Below are 21,831 nucleotides of genomic sequence, written 5' to 3'. Positions count from 1 at the left end.
AAGTGTTTGTGATGAGAAGTATCTTTCTATGCCTCAATACTTTTATTTAATGCAAGTTTTGTTGGATATTTTACATGTTGGACTGTAACATAAAGTAAGACCACCTCTTGAAATTACTAGGCAAAATAAATAAAATATTTAACTTTCACATTTTCACTTTTTTTTCAAAAGGATGGCTGGAACAAAGAGATAAGAAGAATAACAGGCTTTCCCCCCTTTTTAGCCCTTCTTCACCTCATACACTGCTCTTTGCCACCCAAACATAACTTGGAGCTGCTGTAGCTATTTTCTGTTTTCTCACCTCTTTCTACATTTTCTCTGGTCTGACAGATGCTTTGCTGAGTGCCCAACCATGTCTTTCAGGATGTAACACTGTTTACCCTGGGCAGACCTTATGGTTCCCTGACATTTCTTCAGCCTTTTTTCTTCCCTTTTTTCTTCTTTTCCTCTGCCTCTTCCTCTCTTTTTTTCTGCACTATCTCTCCCTTCCTCTCCCAGACCTGTTTCTGTGGGATCATTTCTGAGAGCTTTTGCCTGCACTCCTAGCCTTTACTCTTCCTGTCTATCCCTTGCTTCATGCAGCCTTTTACAGACCGGGCAATTCTGTTGATCATGTAGAGGTTAGGAAGAAATTCCACATCTACCTAGAAAGAGAAAGAGATATAATAATTCAGGAATTTTTTTTCTCTCCCTGTTATCTGATTTTGGGTGTTTTTCTGAGATGGAGCACTGCTCTAGGTGTCTCCTGGAGTTTCAATGGCATGGGAAATCTTTACGTTGCCCGAGCCTGGGTGGGTGTGTAGCAGCTGAGCTTGGATTGTACAATATTCCTTGGAACTGGAAGGCTGGATCTTGACTTCAGTTTAGGCATTCACCTGGAAGAGAGCCTAATCCATGAATGACCAACATGAGGTCTTTCAAAGTATCCACCCAAGATGATCTTGACAATCTCTGTTTTCTGTCTGTTTACACCTTCAGCCTTGCTCTGATGTCCCCGAACATGTCAACGCTGACAGCTGGAGACCTGGCACTTGATGCAAACACAATGCTATAGTGGGATTAAGACTATTTACAATAACTGGGTACATGCTTTATGTTTGAAGTAGATGGAAAATACACCAGTGAAAAAGTCGTTTGTAAATGGATCAAGAGTAATCACAGTGCATACTTCTGAAGACTGCAGTGAAACATCTAAAAGAAACAAGTAACCAAACAAAAAATCCCTGTGCTCCAGTACCCCCACCCTTCCTACCCAAACATCGTGGTCATGGCTCCTTTAAAGGTGGGAATAGAAAGGGGGTAAAAATAATCCTCTGTGTTTGAGATCACTATCAAAGTTTCAAATCTCTTGTATGCATTTGTACTGAGCCTAATATAACACTTCTGGTGGAGATCAGTGAGTAGTAAATAGTTTATAACTCTTCGAGGTCTTCATGCATGCAAACAACCTCTCTATTTCTAAGGAGTCTGGGGCACTCTGAACATCCTTCTCCTTATGTTCAGAGGCTGTGCCTTTTCACTACAGAAAAAGGCTCTTCAGAGGCAGTGATCTAGGTTTGCTTCTAGGCTGTTCCGGTTACCAACAGTACCCAGAAAAGAAATCTGAATTTGTATTATTAATTCAACAACCTCATTATGAATGAACTACAGGAAACAATGCATCTTCTTCCTATGTAAACAGGGTAAATAAAACTTCTGATAAGCACTTTACTGCACTGAATTCCTCATTCTTTTCTTTGAGAGCATTCCAAAGTTTAGTGTGCAGCTTAATCAACTTCATACGTGCTTGAGTTGGGCAAGTCAAAACTAACATGACCCCGCACAAGGAAAAGCGTCCCTCGCACAAGAAGTCCAATTCTGCTTATTTACCATATATGAAAACAGCCCCAACCATTCCTTCCCTGAGGCAACAGGAACTTTTCCATGTTTCCTTAACCACCGTCACCCTTCAACACTTTTCAGGACGAATGCCTTGTTCTCAGGATGACCCTGGCTGCATGGTCATTAAAGCTGAGATGGAGCTGATGAAGCAGAATGACCAAACCTCCAACTTCAATGTATTCAGTTATTCACTTCAATATAGTTACCAATTGCAAAGTACGGTGCTGTTCAACCCCTCTTATCTGTCAACTATTGATCACACTGAAATTCTTTTGAATATAAAACTTTGGGCCCTGCTTTGGAAAAGAGTTGAGTACAGGATTAACTTCATCTGCAGGTTACCATTTTTAAATTAACAAGGTTATTAGCATGGGTTAAATAAATACATATGTAAGTTAATATCATATTTTTTAATTAAAAAGATAGCAGTGTGTTGATACAGTGCTATGTGGGTGGCAAGGATTAATGAAAAGGCAGGGAGACAAGTTAAGTAGCTCAGATAGTGAATCAGATCTGCACTGAATGGCACAAGTTCTGGGAAAAAACCCCATCTTTTTGGAAGCATACTTATGCCAGGCCTATATACAGTCCTTTAAAAATCAAAGTCCTTCTGCATTCATGACACTTGGATCTGGGCTGGAAGTCATCCAAAGGATTTCGGCTCTGTTCTCTGGGATTCAATCTCTTTTAAAAAAAGGAGCTTTTTGAGAGGGTTGGTGACCACTTCTGGAATGTGTTAAATTAAAACCTTTGTTATCTATAGACAGACATCACAGGGGTTACAGCAGTGCAAACCTATCCTCATTTCAGACCTTGTCACTGGATACTTTCTGCTTGGAGAGGGAGGGTAAGGAACATGATGTGGAGACAGGTGTCTCCTGAACTCTTGGGTCCAAACACCCAGGTTCTGCTTTTCTTCCTGATATCTCCAAATCAGGAGAGGCTGCCTAGAAGAGGTGAGGGCTAGCCCTGTGAGAAAGACCCACAGCTTTCTCTGGCTTCAAGACAGCGAGCCCTGTTTTTGCTCACTCATTTGTATAAAGGAAAAAGAAGTAATTATGACAGAATAAACATCTGAAACATCCTCTTGAGAGCAAAAGCCAAAACAAATGAGAGAAAAAGTCTGCCATGCAGCACTGACTTGCTTAACTGAGCACAGGAGTAGAGACAATGTGCAGTGTTGCCTAGAGGAGAGAAATACCTTGAAGCTGGCAGTTCACAGCACAGGCAGCAGACCATGGTGACAGTGGATGATGTGCAAGTCAGGAAAAACTTCTCAAAAATCTCACAGTTTCCCAGTTCATCTATTGTTAGTTTTTTTCTGGGTACTGGACAACGGGATTAACAGCTTAATCATAGCTGATTCATATATGGGGATCTGCATTGTTTATTTACTTATTTTGTTATCAGGAACTTCCTCTTAGGGGCATGGGAAACTGAGGCACAGAATGGTGAAATTACTTGTTTAAATGTTACCTGCGGCAGGGGGGAAAATGGAAGTATGTTGCTCAAATCTTACACCCCTTTATTACTCCTGTAGTGGTTTAACAGAGGAATTACAGTTCCTTGCATAACCCTGATTTTTCTGGCTGTAATGATATGTGACCGTTGCTCACACTTCCCTGATTTTTCTGATTGCAAAATGAGGTTTTTCATGCTGCAGGTGAAAGTGCTAGAAAGGCTGATTTGCACCCCGTCATGTCCCTTGGAGCTTCTGTTGCCTGTAGGAAGTTACCCGGTGAGCAAAGCCAATGCATTTGCCCAACACTCTGAAAAGGCACGGAGGTTTTGCAGGTTCGCTCCCCTGGTCCCAAGCATTTTAACAGTGAAAACAGGACACGGTACAACGGGACAGACCTGATGCGCTGCTTTTTCAGAGTCTGATGTCAATTATCTCCGACTTTATGAATAGTGGGGAAGTGGCAGCTGTACACAAGGGTAAACAGCCGTCGCAGCAAGATGCTTTGAACTGCTATGCTCCTTTGGGGAAAAGATTCGAGATAAAGCCGAATCTGGAAAGCATCAGTGGTGGTGCATCGAGAGCCGCTGATCACTCCCGCCGCTTCCGACCTTTCCACCGCTTTCCGTCCTCCTCACCCTGGGGCGGGCACCCTCCTCGCCCTCTTCCCCTTGCTGTCCGCAGCCGAGGGGTCGGGAGTGGAGCGTGGCTTTGCGGGGCTGTGTGTTGATGTCCCCTCACTCCCACCGCACATCTGCCGCGACCCTGCCACATCTGGCCGCCGCCCCGCCGCGGGGCAGCATCTGCCGGCACATCTGGGCGCGCGCGGCCCCTCCCCGCGGGCACATCTGTCGGCGGCGGGGGGCGGCCCCGCGGCGGGGCGGGAGGAGCGCGGGTCGGCGCAGCCCCGCCGCCGGCCGGGGCGGGCAGAGCCGGCGCGGCGCGGAGGGGAGCGACGGCCCGATGGGGCGGCCGGCCGGCAGCCTGGCCCCGCTCCGGCTGCTGCTGCTCCTGGCGCTGGGACACGCCTGGACCTACCGGGAGGAGCCGCAGGACGGCGACAGGTGGGTGTTGCGATGGCGAGGCTGCTTCTGTGCGTTTCCTCCCCATCCACCACCTTATTTTTCTTTTTTCTACCTTTTGGGATTTTTTCTTTTTTTTAATACTCCGACTCCCCGCCTTGCAGGGAGGTTTGCTCCGAGAACAAAATCGCCACCACCCGGTACCCCTGCCTGAAACCCACGGGAGAGCTCACCACCTGCTTCAGGTGAGCGCCGGGAGCGCGGCGGACGGGGGGCAGAGGGGGCACGGGGCTCACGCGTGTCCGCGGCTGGGGACTCGCTGTCCGCGGGCAAGGCAGCGGGGGAGTGTCAGGCGCAGGGACGGCAGCTGGGGCAGCTGTTTGTCTCCGCCCTGCTCTGTGCTAGCCCACCCCGGCATTCCCACTACCCCGCGGACCGCGGAGCAGGTAACTTGGTCACATCCCTCCCGCGTTCCGCACCTCCCCTGGCAAGTCCTGCAGTTGTCCCAGGGAAGGGTTTCGGTAACTCGCTGCAAACGTCACCTCCGAGACATCGCTGGAGAGGGCGCGTGTGGTCCTGGTTGCTGTACCGAACCTACCGACAGTTTCTGATACGGTGAGAGAGGCTTCCTCTGACCTGGGTGTCCGGGACCACATTGGAGCTACAGCTGCATCAGTTGCAGGATAATCAGTGAGATCTTCTGGATTTGTGTCACACGAAAGATATCTTAAGTTACGTAGATGAATCACACTCTCAAATTCTCCAGCAACCAGCTCTGGGGGAAAAATTCGGCAGAGGTCTCTCAAACTAAGTAAGATGAATCTAATAATGAGTTTTCATTCTTTGGCTGTGTGTTTGAGAAACATCATCTGTTTTAATGATGACAGCTGTCCACAGCAGTTGACAGTGGATGTACTTTTTTGAAGAGCTGTACACAAAGTATGAGCACACACATATCCCTCCACTGATGCCCTTGGGTTAGCCTCATCCCCACAGAAGAGATGTTTCATGTGTATGAAAGCTGCTTCTTCGTGAGAGGTTGCTTTGTGGAGGCAACTGTCCTCTGTGTGTATGCTTGCATGTGGCATGGGGCAACTTCTGCACAGCAAAAATACGGTAATGCATGTAGAAAATGTTGCAGAGATTGGCCCTCTCTTCTGTTTGGCTTTAGTTCCAAAGAGCTGCAGACACACGGTGCAGAAGCGTTGTCCCTCTCCTATGCTCTCAGGCTTGTTAATGCCCTCCGGCGGCCACAGCCACCTGGGACAGTGTCCTGCCACTGCCCAGTTCTTAGCAGCATTAGCTTCATCCCAGTGCCTGGGAAGGGCTCTGCAGGGAATGGAGACCACCCTTCCCTGCGTGCCTTATCTTCTCTCTCTGCTCTGCCTGTGAAGGTGAGGCACAGCCCTCTTAAAAGCAGCTCTGTAGCACCCGGAGGCAACACATTTTGGAGAGGGACAGTGTGTAGGTTTTGCTGGGATGGTTTTGCAGGTACTTGGTTGAACTTGCAGCATTTCTCTGGTTTTGGGGAGAGCACTGGGATGGACAAAACTGTTCTGAGTGGAGAGTTATTGAATGAAGGAGCCAGAGTGGGAGCTGCATAAGGCAGTACACGCATGACCATCCTGCTCCTTTGTGGATATGCCAAAATCCATTGGAGGCAATTGATTCTGCCTTGTATGTGACAGAGGAGGACTACACAGGCTTCACTGGCTGCTATGGACCACTGTGCAAGGAAAGCAGGGCTCTGTCCAGCTGCCAAGTCCCACTCATGCTTTCATCCTTCCTGAGGTATTTTTGACCTTTGGGCTCTGGTTGTGACGAGCCTCCTTCCCTCCCCAGCTCTCCCTCTGCACAATCCCAAGTGATATTCACTGTCCCACATCAGCACAGTCTCTGTGGATGAGAATTTCCAAATTGCCGCATTGAACACTTGGTTGTTTTAGTTCAAACATTTTCTGTATCTATGACTTCCAAGTCTTCCTTGCTTTAAAAAAATCTGTTTCTGTGTAATCATATATTTTTAAGGTTTAACCTTAAGTTTGGGTGAGGGCTCCATTCCCCACCCCGTGAGGTCTCTTTTGTGATGTCCATGCTCAAGAGCAGGGCAGCAACTCTGAGAGGGAGCAACCCTGGTCAGCAGAGCAGCAAGCACATGTCTGAGCTGCAGTGTGCTGGCAGTCCTGCCCCTCGGAGCTGTGCCATGCTCTGGCACGGACCTGCAGCATCACCCACCCGAGGTGGTGAACCTCAGGGGCAGAACAGCACCCCCACTGCTCCACAGCAAGGTGTTCTCTCAGCAGGCACGTGGGATTACCCTTGGCAGAACACATTTTAATGTAACCTTCATTAATATTTTGAGGTTGAGGCTGTTAACGAGACAACAGGAAACTTGCAAGTGTTGACTAATCCTGTGGTGCCTCAAGGCAGATTTTGTTTCGTACGACAGTGGGGAGCTTAAGGATTCAGTTTTCATCTCTGGAATGACAACCAACACCTAAACAACTTCAGCTTGGTGGAAACTCAGCTGTGGATTTTAGGAGCTTTCACTCTAGGTTTCAGATAAAATTGATTTTGATGTTCTAGAATTTATTCTTACAACACTTCATTTTTTATCTTCCTAGACATCTTTTTCACAATATTTCATAATGACAAGAGTTATGTAATTTATATACACTGTAAGAGGAAGATAAAGGGATAGTTAATGTCAGCTTTTATTTACTGTTAGCAGATACACCTAACTTCTTTTCTAGGTCAAAGTACCTTTCATGTAGAAATTATACAAACTGACACAAAATTTATCATAACAGATTATATCACAACACATCAAGCATAAGGCAACATGCACCACTACTGGTGATCCGTTGTGCAATTAGTTAAATAAAATAAGGAATATATACAAAGTCAGACGTCAAAATTCTTGAAAATGCTTGATGGAAAGTAATTTCATCCTTTTATTCCTCCTGCTGGAATTTGTCATGAAAATCAGCATGCTTTTAGAGCACTTCAATAAAAATAGCATCTTTTCATCACAAAAAGTATTTCTTGATCGTATTTTTTTATCCAGATTTACTCATGATTAAAGATGATCCAAGTGGAGGGCCAAATGCCAGAAGTGGGGCCAAGCACTGAGAATATATTGGCATTTTTTGCTGTGGTCATAGCAACCACGTACACAATCAGATATATTTTTTCTTTTGAATGTGTGTAGTCTGGCCCTTGGTTTAGTTTGATTTGTATTTTTTTTACATGTCTTCTGTATCTGTTTTCATAAGAGTACAGAGGAACAGATGCAAAAAACAGAGGGAGCTTATGCAAAATCTTTTCTGTGGAGATATCGTCCAAATTCTTGTAAGTAACTGCACAAATTACCCAGTGTTAATGTCCCCATCAGGCAGGTACAGAGAAGAATTTCTGCAGATTCATTGATAGAGATATGGCCCAGTAAGGCTTTGAATTCGTACTGTGTACAAAAATTCATCAAATTTTAGGAAATTTGGGCAGCATAAGAATATGAATCCCCAGTGTATTGTTACTGTCTTCTCCAGTTATTTGGATGTGATATTAACTGGTTTCATTCTTAAACAGACCTCTAAACACTTTGTTGGCACGAAAAATTATACAAATGTTGCATTTTTCTCCAGTGCCTGTGACAATTCAGTTTGTGCATCCTTGCAGCAGTCCTTTTCATTACAGTCCTTCCTTCATTTCCATTTTAAACAGTGCTCCTGTATGTTGTTGCTCTGGTCTAGAAGGAAAAGTAACATGTGAGACAGGTATCCCCTTGCTTCATCCTGACTGTGGTAGTGGTTATGTCACTTCCAAGTTCAGGAAGATCAACGTCTAATCTGGTACAATTTATTAATTGGAGTTTCTCCTTTTTAAAAACCAGCAAACTTGATTGCCACAGTAACTGTTGTATATTAGGAGAGCTAAATATTTTACTCAGTTAGAATTCAGAGAGTGTAGTCAATTATTCAGGATTATACAATGTGCATACTTAATAGAAACTTTTCCTAGTGCGAAGCTGTTAGAAGTTGTAGGAAGGCTCAAGCATGAGACGTGGGAAAATGAGAATATTTTTATTGCCTGACTGTGCCCATCTCTTTGCCTCTTTGGCTACCAGACATTTAAATGCTGCTGTAAGTTAATGTGAAAGAAATAGTCTTGCTCCTCCACAGAAAATTTTTATAATATGTTAAATTAAGGAAACCAGCAAGCATAAATCAGGCAGATGAAAATTTGAACCTGGATCTGCACAGCCAGGAAGAACACTTTGGCCATTGCCTTCATGGGCTAGAGAAGATTTGGGTTTTTTTCTTTTTTTCAGATGAAATTTTTAGTCAAAATTAGTTGACAAAATTGGTTATTTTTAAAACAAATAGACTATTGACATGGTATGAGAAATTATTCATCTTTCTCTGACATCCCCATAAGTAGTTGTCTGCATTTCTTTGTTGAAAATGAAGCATGCAAGGACAAGTTGTACCCTTGTTTTGTGTATTTAGTGATGGAGACTACTCCTGGTCCTTCCTTCTGCAGGACCAGCAAGGAGTAAACAGTTTAGAATTAGGGTGCTGGGCAGAACAATTCTAGCTAAGGATGGTGAAATCTTTCTAAAGATGAACCAAATCTTCATATATATCTCCAAACAAGCTCCATGTTGTGGGGCATAAATCATGGCTTAGAATTTAATCTGTAACTTTTTTTTTTTAGTATTTTGCAAGCAAGGTCTTTTAAATAGGACAAACACATTTCAGTGTAGGTTGTCAGCTTCATCTCATAGTTAGCAGCTACAAGTATTTTGCATAGGCCCTTCCAGCAGTTCCGCTTTCTAATTATGCTGTAAAAATGGTTCTTCATAACAAAAAGACAATTCAAATGTATTGTGAAAGAGAATGTATATATATTTTTACTTTGTTCTGATGCTAAACAGAGATCACAAGCCTCAAAAAACATTTCTTTCTACCCTCTTCAATGCTGATACTGCTAGTGAAGTCTACTATTTTTATAGACTGTATCATTTTGCACATTCTTAAAAGATAAAAGTAATTGCAAATACGTTGGATTGTAGCTGTTTCACAAAGAGCAGCACTTTCACTAATATGCCCTTGGGGACCATATGCAATTCTGGTTCCCAGATACTCAATGAGCATGTAGCAGAGCTTTCCAACATGAGAAAAAAATTGCTGTATATAGTTTTGGAGCTTTCAGCTGGAGTAAGCAGCTGGAGTAAGGGATAATCTTCAGTCATCTTATCTTCTGACTTTACTTTTCATAAATTTCTTTTTTATAGTTGCTATTGCATTTCCTCTCTGAAGTTTTGCTGACTATTCCATATCATTGAAAGAGCCCCAACTGATATATTATAATATAACAGTTAAACAAGAAACCAACCTGATTAGAGCAAGCTACTGCCTATTCTCCAGTTATCTTGAAGGGAAAGGCACTCCATAGTAGAATTTTGCTGAAAATTTAGAGAGAATTTGATTTCAATTTTTGTATTGGTTTCAGAAAACTAAACATATAGAATATACATATATATGCACATTTTGAAAAAATCTTCCAGGGAATTGCCATCACAGGTAGAACTTTGTACATAGCTATGAATAAAATTTTCTGCATTACAGAACTTTTTTTACAAAACAGTGTATGCTACAGTGGTGCCAAGACATTCTTTCTAGCTTTCCTAGATATCTTTTTCTCACTATTGCTTTGGAAGTAGCACCTTCAAGTTGTATGGTTCTGACTGCATTCAGTCCTGAGTTTCATTCATTTTTCTTTGCTGTGATTGCCAAAAGAACAGATTGCTCAGAGCTACTGAGATATATTGTGAATATCTGCTGGTGAAAGGTAACACCAACACCGCACAGTTGTCTTTAGGCTTCCAAACTACATTTGGGCAGCCGTGATTTTCTGTGTCACTTTTCTGTCTCAGGTGCTAAGAAATCTAATTATTTCTGGATTTTGGTGACCTTAGGGATACCTGAGCTCTCAGCAGATGTGGATGATACTGGCTGCAGCACAGACTCCTGCAGCAAAACATGGTGCTCCTGTGGGCTTTCTATGCAGTGTCTCCTCTGTATAGCCAATTCACTCCAAATTTAAACAATTTAATTAATGGTCTTGAAGAATGTTGCATAATTACTGTGAGTGTACTCTCAGGTATGATGTGCTAATTAAAGGATGAGGTCAGGCAAGTTGTTGTTCATGTAGTCCAAGAGTTTTTGATGTGCACATCAAAGCAGTTTGGAGAATTTTAAACTGGTGAGCTGAGAGTTTTATGATAAGTGCCCTGCTTGGTGGTTTGATTGATAATGAAACCCAGGTGCTTTGCATTATGGTTTTCATCTACAGAATATAGGGTTAAATATGAACTGACTTTCCTGGCCATGTCGTCTAGCTCAGAGACTCCAGACAAACAAAATAGTAGCCCCAGGGCCTCCCATGACTGATACGAAATAGGTAATAAAAATAGGCCGCCAAAGGGAACATGACGTTTGTAATTATCCTAAGTATTGTATATGTTCCCTAAGGTCAGGCTGTTTTGTCCTTAAAAAGTGATTGTAGTCTCTCCTGCTAACAGCAGGATGTTATTAATACTTGTATTACTGCTCCCATTGTGGTAGACACCCACTGAGCTGAGTTGTGCTGTACTGATTGCAGACAAAACAGGCAAGACAGAAAAGGAAGGATTGGAAGGATAAAGATATGGAGCAGCAGTGAAGAGAAAGGACAAAACACCCAGGGGCATGAAGCAAGCAGAAAAAAGAACTTATACAGCCATAAAAACACAAAAATTTTGTCTTGGTGGCGGTTTGTGTGACAGATACGTGTGTGACAGAAGGGAGGTAATCATTCCCCAAAGAAGTATAATTTAAATGCTTCCAAGCTTCTGTTTAAGTTGAACCCATAAAAACAAAACATCAGCCAAAATCAGACAAAAACCCACACGCACGCACCCCTGGGAGGATTCCTGTTCTCCCAACTGCACTTGGAACTAAGCTACAGGCTCTGATGCATCTTCCCTTGACAGCCTCTCCCCTTCCTTCCTTCTTCAGTCTGGAAAATCTCTCTCCCTCCCTGTCCTCCCTGTAAAGTGTGTGTCTGTGCAGAGGCAGGAGGGACAAGGCACATATTTAAGTTTCTCTTTCAGTCTGTGTTCTGTTCAGATTGCCTGCATTCCTTGTCATAGCAAAGAGTTTTTGAGAAGTAGTTGAGTACGAAATAAACTGCTTGTGGAGAAGTAGATTAGACTTGCTGGAGATCCCAGGTAAGACAGGATTGCCCATATTCTGCTGTGGAAGCCATTGCTCGGTACAAAGAACATGTGAGCATCAGATTTTTTGAGACCTCTGCTCACTGCCTTGTTTTTCTGTCATTGCATGTGTGGAAGGGAAATTACTCTATGTGGGGAACAAGGTCACATGAAACAGGTATGAGGCAGATGCCTGATGTTGATGTACAGATAAGCAGTTGCACTGGTTATCCCAGGTTACAGTACCTGGGATAGATCTCACTCGAGATTACACTCACTCTTGTGCAGTGCTGATCATTTGGGGCACATGTGATTTGGGGTTTCATTGAGATTGTGCTGAATTCTCACTACCCTCAGTTTAGTATTTTGGCTTTGAGTCCTGAGACGGCTTTTGTCTCAAAGTGTGAGTCACTGCTGAGTGTTCAGTACCCATGTCATTCCAGCTGGAGCTGTTGGGGATGGCACAGGGCTTTGTCATAAGTCAGTGACAGGGAAACGGGTCTCTCTTCTCTGGAGACCTGTGTTGCTTACAGACCACATAGGTCTCTCCAGGGTTCCTCTTTTTAATTATGCCCACCACTCCAAACAAGCAAAGCTGACTTTGATTTACAGTACAAAAAAGCCTTCCCCAAAGTCTGATGAAAATTTTTTTCCTCTGTTTTGTCCATTTTCTGTTTGCTAAGTTTCAGTTTGCAAACTAATAGGGGCTTCTTTTGTAAACTAACAGTAGCAAATGTCACTCTGCTGCTCAACTTTGCCAGTTCTTCTGTGGGGTTCCAATTGTAAGCAGAAACAATGGAAAGCAGAATCCATACAGTGCTGACTTGATTTCTTCTTGGCCTAGTAAAAGAGAGCAATTTGTTTGCATCTCCTTGAGAGTAGCTCTGTTTAACAGTTGAAGACAAAAACAATTTCAGTTTTAGAAGGTAATCTCAGAGCTTAGTGTTTGGAAAATCCTTGCCACTTAAAGAGTGTTTTCCATGGTGTTGATTTCATTCCTGATCCTGGTTCAAAAAATGAAGTACAAGACCATTGAACATTTAGTGTACATCCAGCTATTGTAAATAATTTCTTCTGAGTTTCTTTGTTAGTTTCAAGTTCCAACCACATTTGTTTTAATTGATGATCTGTGCTGTAATTAAAATGGGGCAAAATACACAGTGTTTGTATTAACTGCATTAATTTTAGCAGCCACTCAGTAGTAAATACATTAAACAGAATTCTTCTCCATCCTTTTCAAATAGACTGGAAGATAAAGTGGTGCAGACACAGTGTTTTAAGTGGAAAAGAGAGGCAAAAACTAAGCTATAATCCAAGTTTTTAAATGGATCATTGTTGGAAAAATGAATAAGCATATTATAGGTCAATGGCAAGCTGTTGTACAGCAGGAGTTTGCAGAACTATAAGACAGCATTCATTGGACTAGCAAGCATATTATTTCTCTTTCTATGGCCAAATTACTGGTGCATAGCTTCCAGTGTAAAATAGCAGTGTTCATGTTGGCTTCATCATCTCATTATCAACCCTCAAGGAGGAAGGTTGACCACCTAATTCTCTGTAGCAAAGTCTGCAAGTCCAAGAAGTTATACTATACTGTAGTGTTCACAGTGAATGAAGAAATACATAAAGTATTATCATAATATTTCATGAGAAATGGATGAATGCTGAAAATATAGAAAATTGCGAAAATAGACCCAGAAAAAAGTGAGCTCAGAACTCTTCATATAAGAGATAGAAAATAACTTTATTGGATGCATGTTTTCTTTGTAAATAATTTCCTATCCAGAACTCCAGTGTCTCTGTGGAATGTTAAAATTTCTGTGATCACTTTCAACACGTTTAATGTATGTTGTAAACCAGACATCTTGCCTACTCAATAAGATGTTATTATCATGCTCAATTTTCACTAAAGAGTTTATTATCATAGCTGCACCAAAATAGTGGTGTCATTTCCTAAACACTGTTCTCTGGAACTCTGACAAAACCCCTTCGTTTAGAGATTATTGCCTTGGAGAGTTGAAACAATAATAGCCAAAGGGAAAGTTATTTAATCTTTAAAGCAGCATCTGTGGGAAGAGGGAAAAAACCAGGTGAAAACAGGGGTTTTGGTAGATCTTTAGTAGTTCTTAGTGGCTGAGAACTGGAGAGTGAGAAAGAGACTTGAGAGACCGGAACTAGAGCTACTGTTTGGTAAATGCTTAATCCTACTGGAAATACATGCTTTTAACAGCAGCTTCCTGAGGCAGGAGTAAGGAGCAGTGGCAGACAGAAAATGCTGGAAGTCTGGGCTGATCTCTGGACTTCTATAGCATGATGAACCCAGCTGTTGGTCTTCACAGTGGCCTGGACAGTCTAAGGGCAAGTGTTGCCTCAGACTGACTCTTGTGGTGCCTCAGACATTGACTTCTTGATGTGTTACTTAATGGGCTGCTTGCATGCAAAATAATATGTTTGCGTAGGCAGTTGCATGAAGGTTGTTTTGATGTATATCCGGATTTTAAAAGCTTATTAGGGTTTTTTTTGTGTGTTTTGTTTTCCCTGAGGAAAATGTTTGTCTACTCTACTGGGCTTACCTGGAGACTTGGAGAGATAAGGAGCCTATAGTAAATGGGTCATTGTGGGGTTTTGTTTTTTCTTTTTTGTTGTCTGTTTCGTTTGGGTAGTTTTGCTTCTTTGTTTTGTTTGTTTCTTTGTTTCTCTGTTTTGTCTGTTTGTTTGTTGTTTGTTTAGCTTGTGGGATTTTGTTTGTTTTTAATTTAATGGGGTTTGGGGTTTTTTTAGTTTTCATGCACAAGTATTCATTTCAAGCCCTTCTCATTTTAAAATTAAGAAACATAAAATGGAACAGAGAATGTAATTAGAAATAGAGAACATGGGATTAATTTTTATTCTACCCTATCCTGCTCACCTTCTACCTTGTCTAATAGCAAACCAGAATATACTGAACATGCCACTTCCAGGAGTGTTGCCCTGCTCAGTGTCACACTTCAGTTCCCTACATTTCTAACTTCCATCAGTGCACAGTAAATTAGGGATGACAGAGGGAATTGGGACAATCTGACACTTCCCAGTTTTCAGACAATTCTATTCAGAGTCTGCTTTAGAAGTCCAGGCTCTGGTTCTTTTCACTCTATATGGTCAATGAGGAGAAAGGGAAAGAGTTACTCTTCACAGCAAGCTAACATGGTATTTCCTCTTACTTTTAAAACTTCTTGAAGAGAAATGGAAATTTTGCTATCATATAACCTCAGCAAAGAGCTTTATCCACAAAGTTTTTATGAAGACAGACCTGCATTCCTGAATATCCTCTGGATTTGAAGTAAATTCAACGTGCAATCAAACCTTCTCCAGTGTTTGATCTTAAATTAGGCCCTTTTCCTGCAGAAATTTCTCTGTGTGGCACAGGTGCTTAAGAACACTTTATAAGGGTGTCTGTAGGACTGGCCTCCTTTTGATTTTTCTTAGCAAATTTCACCTCCTTTAAAAAATGTCTCTCTTGGTCCCTGCATGGGTACTAAAGAGGTCCTATGAAAAGATTTGCAGAAGTTTGCATTTCCATAGCTCTACTGACTTCCCTGGATCTTCACCAAAGTGTGTCAGTTGGGGAATTCTTCAAAATTATTCTTAGCATTCCATGAAAAAAAAAAAAAAAAAAAAAAAAAAAAAAAAAAAAAAAAAAAAAAAAAAAGAATGCAGAAGGATGTTAAAGCAGATTGAACGTGTCTTACCAACAAAGCAAATTCTCTGCCTGGTTTTCTAAGCTGAGATTCTTGGCCAGAGTCTTGTTTGTGCTCTTTGTTGTCCTCGTGTTGACCCATACTTGAATTTGTGGTTTTATTGACCATGCCTGGAAGGGTCCTGGACAGTGCCCCTGCAGATTTACATCAGTGGGAGCACTGTAACCCAGGGAGGTAATGGGGTTTAACCTTAGGAGGGGCTTGCCAGGAGTCCAGTTCTAGGTCCTGGGCTTCATTTCTCTGCTCCTCAAGGAGCTGTATCATGCCAAATTCGGTTTCCAGCTACCCACTGAAGTTTTCTATAGGATGTCAGTATTACCTAATTCTCCAGCTATAAAATGGAGGGAAAAGCCTAATTTATGCCTCTGAGGGAAGAAAGAGAACCAGAAAACTTATGCTGAAGATGTAGCATTCCTGTTACAACAAAGAATATTGCTGAAAATCAAATGTTCAAATAACTTCCTAGACTTTGTTTACTTTGGTGATTTGCTGTCATTCCAGTTCAACAAAATGCTACTGTTTGAGATAAGAAGAAAAAATACTCATTTTTAAAAGTATATTTTTTCATATCCTCCAAGAGAAAAATTAGATTTTTTTTTGAGATGTTTTCTTATGTTTCAAAAGTATCTAGAGTATTTCCACAGTGGGAGTAAGCTAATGGTACATCACTGGAACATCTCCAGTGAAAATAACTGTGGCAGAGTGAAAAGAGCAGTAGAAAACAAGTAGTCAGGAACAACAATGGCAAAAATACACATATATTTATTTATGCATCCTTGTTTGCAGTATAGACTTCTGGATATTTTTAAATACCAGTAAAAGTAGACTTCAAACATTTTCATTGACCTTACAGCTATTACAGTTACAAGTAGTTCCAATGAAAAGAAAACTCTTCCAAGAAATTTTCCTCAAGGACTTGACAAAGATTTAATACAGGACAAATATATCTTCAGGATGGAATTAGAGGGGAAACTTTCCTGTGTTCAGATTCCTCTTAATTGAGTATTAGGTCTGAAGACCCTGGCTGTATTCCATATTGTTCCATTTGTTGCTTGCCTCTATAAGGCTTCTATTTTGGAAGAAAGGACCAAACAAATCTAGCAACCCTTTTATTAAATGCCATCTTGACCTTGCTTCTTGGAAATATAATGGGCCAAAGGATGAAAAATTACAGCAAGTGTTTATTACTGAAATCCAGTCTCAGTTGTGAGAAGATTAAGTGTTTCAAAAGATTTAATATCCTGCCTGCTTCAGTGGGATGCATGTGGAAAAAGCTGCAAAGCAGCAGAGAACTGGAAATGGCTGTGTGATGTCTTGCTCTGTAGGCATGTGGTTGATATTTGTGGGAAATGCTTGAGAACACGAGTTTTAGAACAGATCCTGACACATCCCTGGTCTCCTTATCAGGCTCCTGTGGTGAAGACTTGGACCATACACCCTTACATCATCCCAAACTAATCGATGATAATGGCAGATATAGGGAGAGACTCCCAAAATAGGAGTTTGGAAGTCAAGTGTCAAATTGGTGTTCTGCAGCTGAATATCAATATCTGAATGGAAAGCTACCTTAATCCTAATTTTTTTTTAGGAAATCTGTAGTTCCTAAGCCCATATTTAGGAATGAAAAAGTCTGTTGATGAGGAAGGTTTAGCTGGAGAAGGACATACTCGATAAATACAGACATAGAGGCAAGATTCTATTAAAAATAAGTTCTCTTTTTAGAAGGGCCAAACTGCAGATTTTAAAGAATTCCAAATTTTCCCTGGTTCCTAGAGACAAAATGAAGTTTTTAGTTTTTGGAGACGCTTTTCCATCTTTTCTGCACTGTAGGAAAACATTTTTCATTTGAAAGACTCCCTGAAACATTTTATGATATCTTTATGAAATGTAGCTTAGTTTATTGGGCAGAACTTTTTTTTTTGCAGCCCCTCTTACTGAAGTGTAAGTTTTACAAGTAGATGCAAGATGTTTTTCATTATTTGGTGGCACACACACAGAGCATGGCAGATTATCTGCTTGCTTTACTCAGACTAAATGCACATCTTTGAAAGACTGAGAGGCACAGACACCTGCTGCCTCTTGTTTGCATGTTTTCCTACCGATTTTCATACAACTTCATTTTATAAATTTTCTTATTAAAGAGTAAGTTTTCCACAATACATTTTTATGTTAACTGCTCTGAGGTAAGTCATAGGTTACATTCAGATGTTTCGTCATTCCCTTTGTAAAGTCAGTGTTTAGATGGAGGATTAGACATCCTGAGGTTTTCCTTTTAAATTACAGAAGTAAAAACCATAGCAAAATGAAATTATTTATAAACTTACCATCTCAGCTGTTGAAGTTAGAAAGGTTCTGACAATCTCTTAGCTGCCTGTAAGGGCAAAGTATGGTTCTCTTGGAAGAAAATTAGGCTGAGATATGACAATATATACGCATAAAAATGGTACACAAATTACTCTCTCATCCAAGAGGCCGTGAATATCTTGTACTTGGGTATCTTGCCTGTGTACAAAAAAAACTAGCTAGAGTCAGTTTTGCACCACTAGTGCAACTTGGATATAGTTCCGTTGGATTTTACTGAGCTTCTCTAGACCTTGTTTCTTTAAATGATGGTAAAAATGAGATTTCATCCCTGAAATTTAACTTTTGTGAGGTCTCCCAGTTCCCATGAGGATGAAATAATTTGATTATATTTAACAATGAATAATCTAACTCAGCAACTGTTGTGTATGAACAATTAACTTCTAGTGTTTTTGAACTCTTCTGTCTCACCAAAGATTTTTCAAATTATTTCTGATTGTTGGCTATGCAAGATTAAAGGACAATAAAAACAGCAATAGAAAAAGCCCCAACAAAAACCCAGCAAAACCCTTGCTGGGTTTCTTGCATAATTTGTTTAGCTAGTCAGCACTTCTGGGCTGCTCCTAAATAAATAAATAAATAAAATATATGCAATTATTCTAAAAAGTTGGAAATATTCAGCAAACTGATGTATTTTCACTAAAAGCTACGAGACTTTGTATTTTTAGCCCTGTCCTGTAAAGATCAGGGTAAGTTTATTCTCAGCCATGTGATGCCCTAAGAGATGGATGATGAAACCATTTGGATGCTTCAGCCATTGAGTCTGGTAGGAGTTCAGTGCCTATGTATCATCTGGGGACCTGTGCTCAAGTAGAGGGTACGTGGAATAAAAGGATTAGGAAGGAGTGGTTGATTCTGGTATGAGGTAGGACTTTGCAACTTGCTGATGTGAAAAACAAAACAAAACCAACAGGTCACAAGTATCATTTTAGAATATTATCAAGTCTGTGTTCAGTATCTTTGATCAAAGAGGAGGATGCTCTGTATTCCCTCACCTTCGCATCACTTTCTCAGTTCTCTGAATTCTCCTGCATTTATCAACATTCCTGAACTACAGAGAGTAGAAAAGATGCTTAATTTGAAGGTTGTGTCTGCTCCTTCCACATGCCAAGGCAGAACAGATTCTCTCTTTCCCGTTGTTAATTATCCAGAAGGCTCAGCAGTGGTTTTTATTACAGGTCTGTGTTTTTCCCTTCCTAGATGAGTCGCTCTAACTCATGAAGTTTAGCAGAGATCTCTGCGAAGTTGCCTCAAAAATTTCTTTTTTATTTGCTTGCAAATAATATATCTTTGCTAAAATAGTGCAGCAAGTAAGTAGAGAGACGGAAAACACTTCAGACTTATCAGGAGTCTTGGGAGAGTAAGTCTGCCAGAGAAGGAATTGGATACTCCCAGGAGTAAGCATCCGAACATGGAAGGATTTCACTGTCCTTGCTCCATGCTGTGTGACATGGTACCATGCAGTGAGTTTGAGCGGAAATTAAAGACGTGGATCCAATCACAAATGTAAAAATGCATTTGTGATTTTGATTGCTTTTGAACAGAAAATTAATTGTGGATCGCTTTTCTGAGACATGTACAGTTGGAAATGTAGAGATGCAGGACAAGCATCCCTAAAACCACAAGTCTGTCATGGAAGTGACAAGGAAAAAGCCTGTTAACTTGAATAAATAAGGGGAGAATTATGTCTTTGAAACTCTGAACTTCTTGTTAGAATTCAGAGAAAAACAGTGTGTTTTCCCTGGGGTACCCAGAACTGTGAGAAGGTGCTCTGAAATGCTCCTTTTTCTGTCATCTGAGAAGAGCCAGAGGATATGCCTCTCAGGGGAGAAAACTGCACTTTCTGTCTGCTTTAGGGATGTCACTCAGTTAGACTTTTGCCAGTGTTTTCTTAGAGAAATATATGCAATCGCTGGAATGTCTGTGCTTTTCTAACACTCTTGCTTGGTGGATCATCACCTCTGGTACTTAAATGTGTGGGAATGAGAGAGAATAAATAGTGGTGTAAACCCGGCAGGAGTTGATCCCCAACAGGGATTACCTAAATCATTTGCTGTTCCATGTATCCTTTAAAGAAGCTTCTTGTAGGTAAACTAAATTTATCTGGTCTAGTGGGAGTGCTGGGGCAATTGTCTCTTTAAGGAGATTGCACCTCAAGTGAGGATCTTATCAGCTGGGCAAGGCACAGGAGGACAGGTCTGGTTACTGGACAACTAGGAACAGGAAATAAGAAAGTCATGTGTGATGCTGTAGTCTGCGTGGTGAAGTCTTTTCAGCAGTAGTGAGAAATTTTTAGTACTACTGTGTAAACCCTTGACAAGACCTCAACTGGAAGAGCCTGAGTAACCCTGGCTATTAACTTGCAGAGATGAGGAGGCATACCTGGCACAAGGCGTTCAGAAACAGGGACAGCCTGTGAGATGGCAAGAGGGAGTGGCCTAGAGATGGAAAGCAGCAATACCCCTCTTGGAAAAGTAGAAAGCAGTCCTAGTTAAAATATGATATCATTATTTGAGTGACAATGAGTACCAAGCTTTAAAACATGGGGCTTGTTAGATGTAGTGCCATATTTTATGTGAAAATCATCTTCTGGATTTGGAACTGGTTTGGACTGGGAACTGTGGATGTGGTGATGACATCTTTCAGGCATCCTTATGCAAGTACCCAACTTGGAGTTGCTTCCTTCTACTGCATAGCTCAGAGGATTTCACTAGCCAGCAAAACTGTGTCCTTATATATGTCATGTAGCCAGCTGTCATGTGGCCAAGCTGAGCCAGCATATTCCCAGCGCTCACGGGAAATGCCAGTGCCACCTTCATGTGTCAGAAACCAGCAGCCCCCTGTGGTGCTGCTTGCTCCAGCCTCAAGGTGTTTTGTGTCAGCACAAGCAGGGTGTTTAGAGCACTAGCTCAACCCCTCACACTTGCTCCAGTGTCTGTGGTTCTACCACTAATTACTTCAGCAGGATGGAAACCCTCAGGGTCACACAATCATCATCTGGTGCCTTAAAATCATGAGCTCCTTCCTTTTTGGCATTTTAGCCTTGTTATTGAATGTGGTGAATGTGGGAAATCTTATCTCTTGTCTGAATGACTTCCATGGCTGTGCTGAACATCCTGTGATGGCGCTGCCTCTTTATGAACGTCTCTCTTGTCATTGTTAGCAGGGGACAAATATCCCTGGAAATAAACAAAACAAGGAAATATAGAAAATACTTGCTATAAACCAGACTTGTGTTTAAATTGAAGGTTTTCCCAAGGAGCTTACTAATACACATTTAGAGCAGAGCATTCTTTGTCTAGTCCTGAATGTTGATTTTTCCTTTTGAATTCTAGCAGGATAACATGGGGAGTTTAAAATGTCAAGAGTCTCTTTCACGGATCTAAATAGTGACAAGTCTTTTGTACAGGATGATTTAAAACCTTAAATGGAATTAGAGCCCTAATGTCATGACCATGCACAACTTCTTGAAAAATTAGATTTTTAATTTGTTTACAGTTGGATATAGTAGTACTTTTTGAGGGTGGGGAGAAATGTTTGAGTCTGCTTTTCTCAGTACCTGATCAACAGATTTTAATATCAATTAGTATCTCCAGGGACAGAGTTTTGGTTAACAGCCATGATGTTGTTCAAAGAACAGAACTTTTGCTCTTTATATTGTTGTTCCAACTGGCAGGTTTGGGATTAAATGTCTCAAGACACATGTGAAAAGAAAACTTTTTGTATGCATGCTGCCTGCTCAAATCCAGCCTGGAGGCCACTGGTACACAAGCTGGGATAGTTCGGCTTTACTATTTTCCATTAGGAGAGTGAAGAGGTGAGTCATCGTGTTAAGGTGATTTTTGAGAAATTCTTGTTTCCAGATAATAGGAGAGTGGAGACTTAATCTCTAAGTTGACTCTCCAGTGACCCTTAAAGTTGGAATAACTGAGAAAGCAGCAGCTGCACCCGTAGAAGCTGAAAGTTAGCTCAGGGCTAAGAAAAGGGAGATTGTTGCTGTAGGAAGAACTGAACTGATGCCAGCAGAAAGCTGATACATGAGCAGTGACATGAGCGATATTATCTCCCCAACAGTCATGACTGTGTTCCAGAGGCTGCAGGGTCAGACCCTGC

At 41.4% G+C, this 21,831-nt stretch overlaps 1 protein-coding gene across 1 annotated transcript in view; it reads left to right on the top strand.

Annotated features, from left to right (window-relative positions):
• The first annotated feature begins 3,924 nt into the window (after nt 1–3,924).
• Nucleotides 3,925–21,831, top strand: part of CCBE1 (collagen and calcium binding EGF domains 1) — a 96,527-nt gene continuing 78,620 nt past the window's right edge. The window contains exons 1-2 of the mRNA XM_063423325.1: nt 3,925–4,404; nt 4,527–4,607. Of these exons, the coding sequence (XP_063279395.1) occupies nt 4,070–4,404; nt 4,527–4,607 (416 nt within the window). The 5' untranslated portion in view covers nt 3,925–4,069. The remainder of the gene's footprint in view (nt 4,405–4,526; nt 4,608–21,831) is intronic.

This window comes from Prinia subflava, chromosome Z, assembly GCF_021018805.1.
Source record: "Prinia subflava isolate CZ2003 ecotype Zambia chromosome Z, Cam_Psub_1.2, whole genome shotgun sequence".
In the NCBI taxonomy this organism is placed as follows: domain Eukaryota; kingdom Metazoa; phylum Chordata; class Aves; order Passeriformes; family Cisticolidae; genus Prinia; species Prinia subflava.
This window is presented reverse-complemented; position numbering and strand designations above follow the sequence as displayed.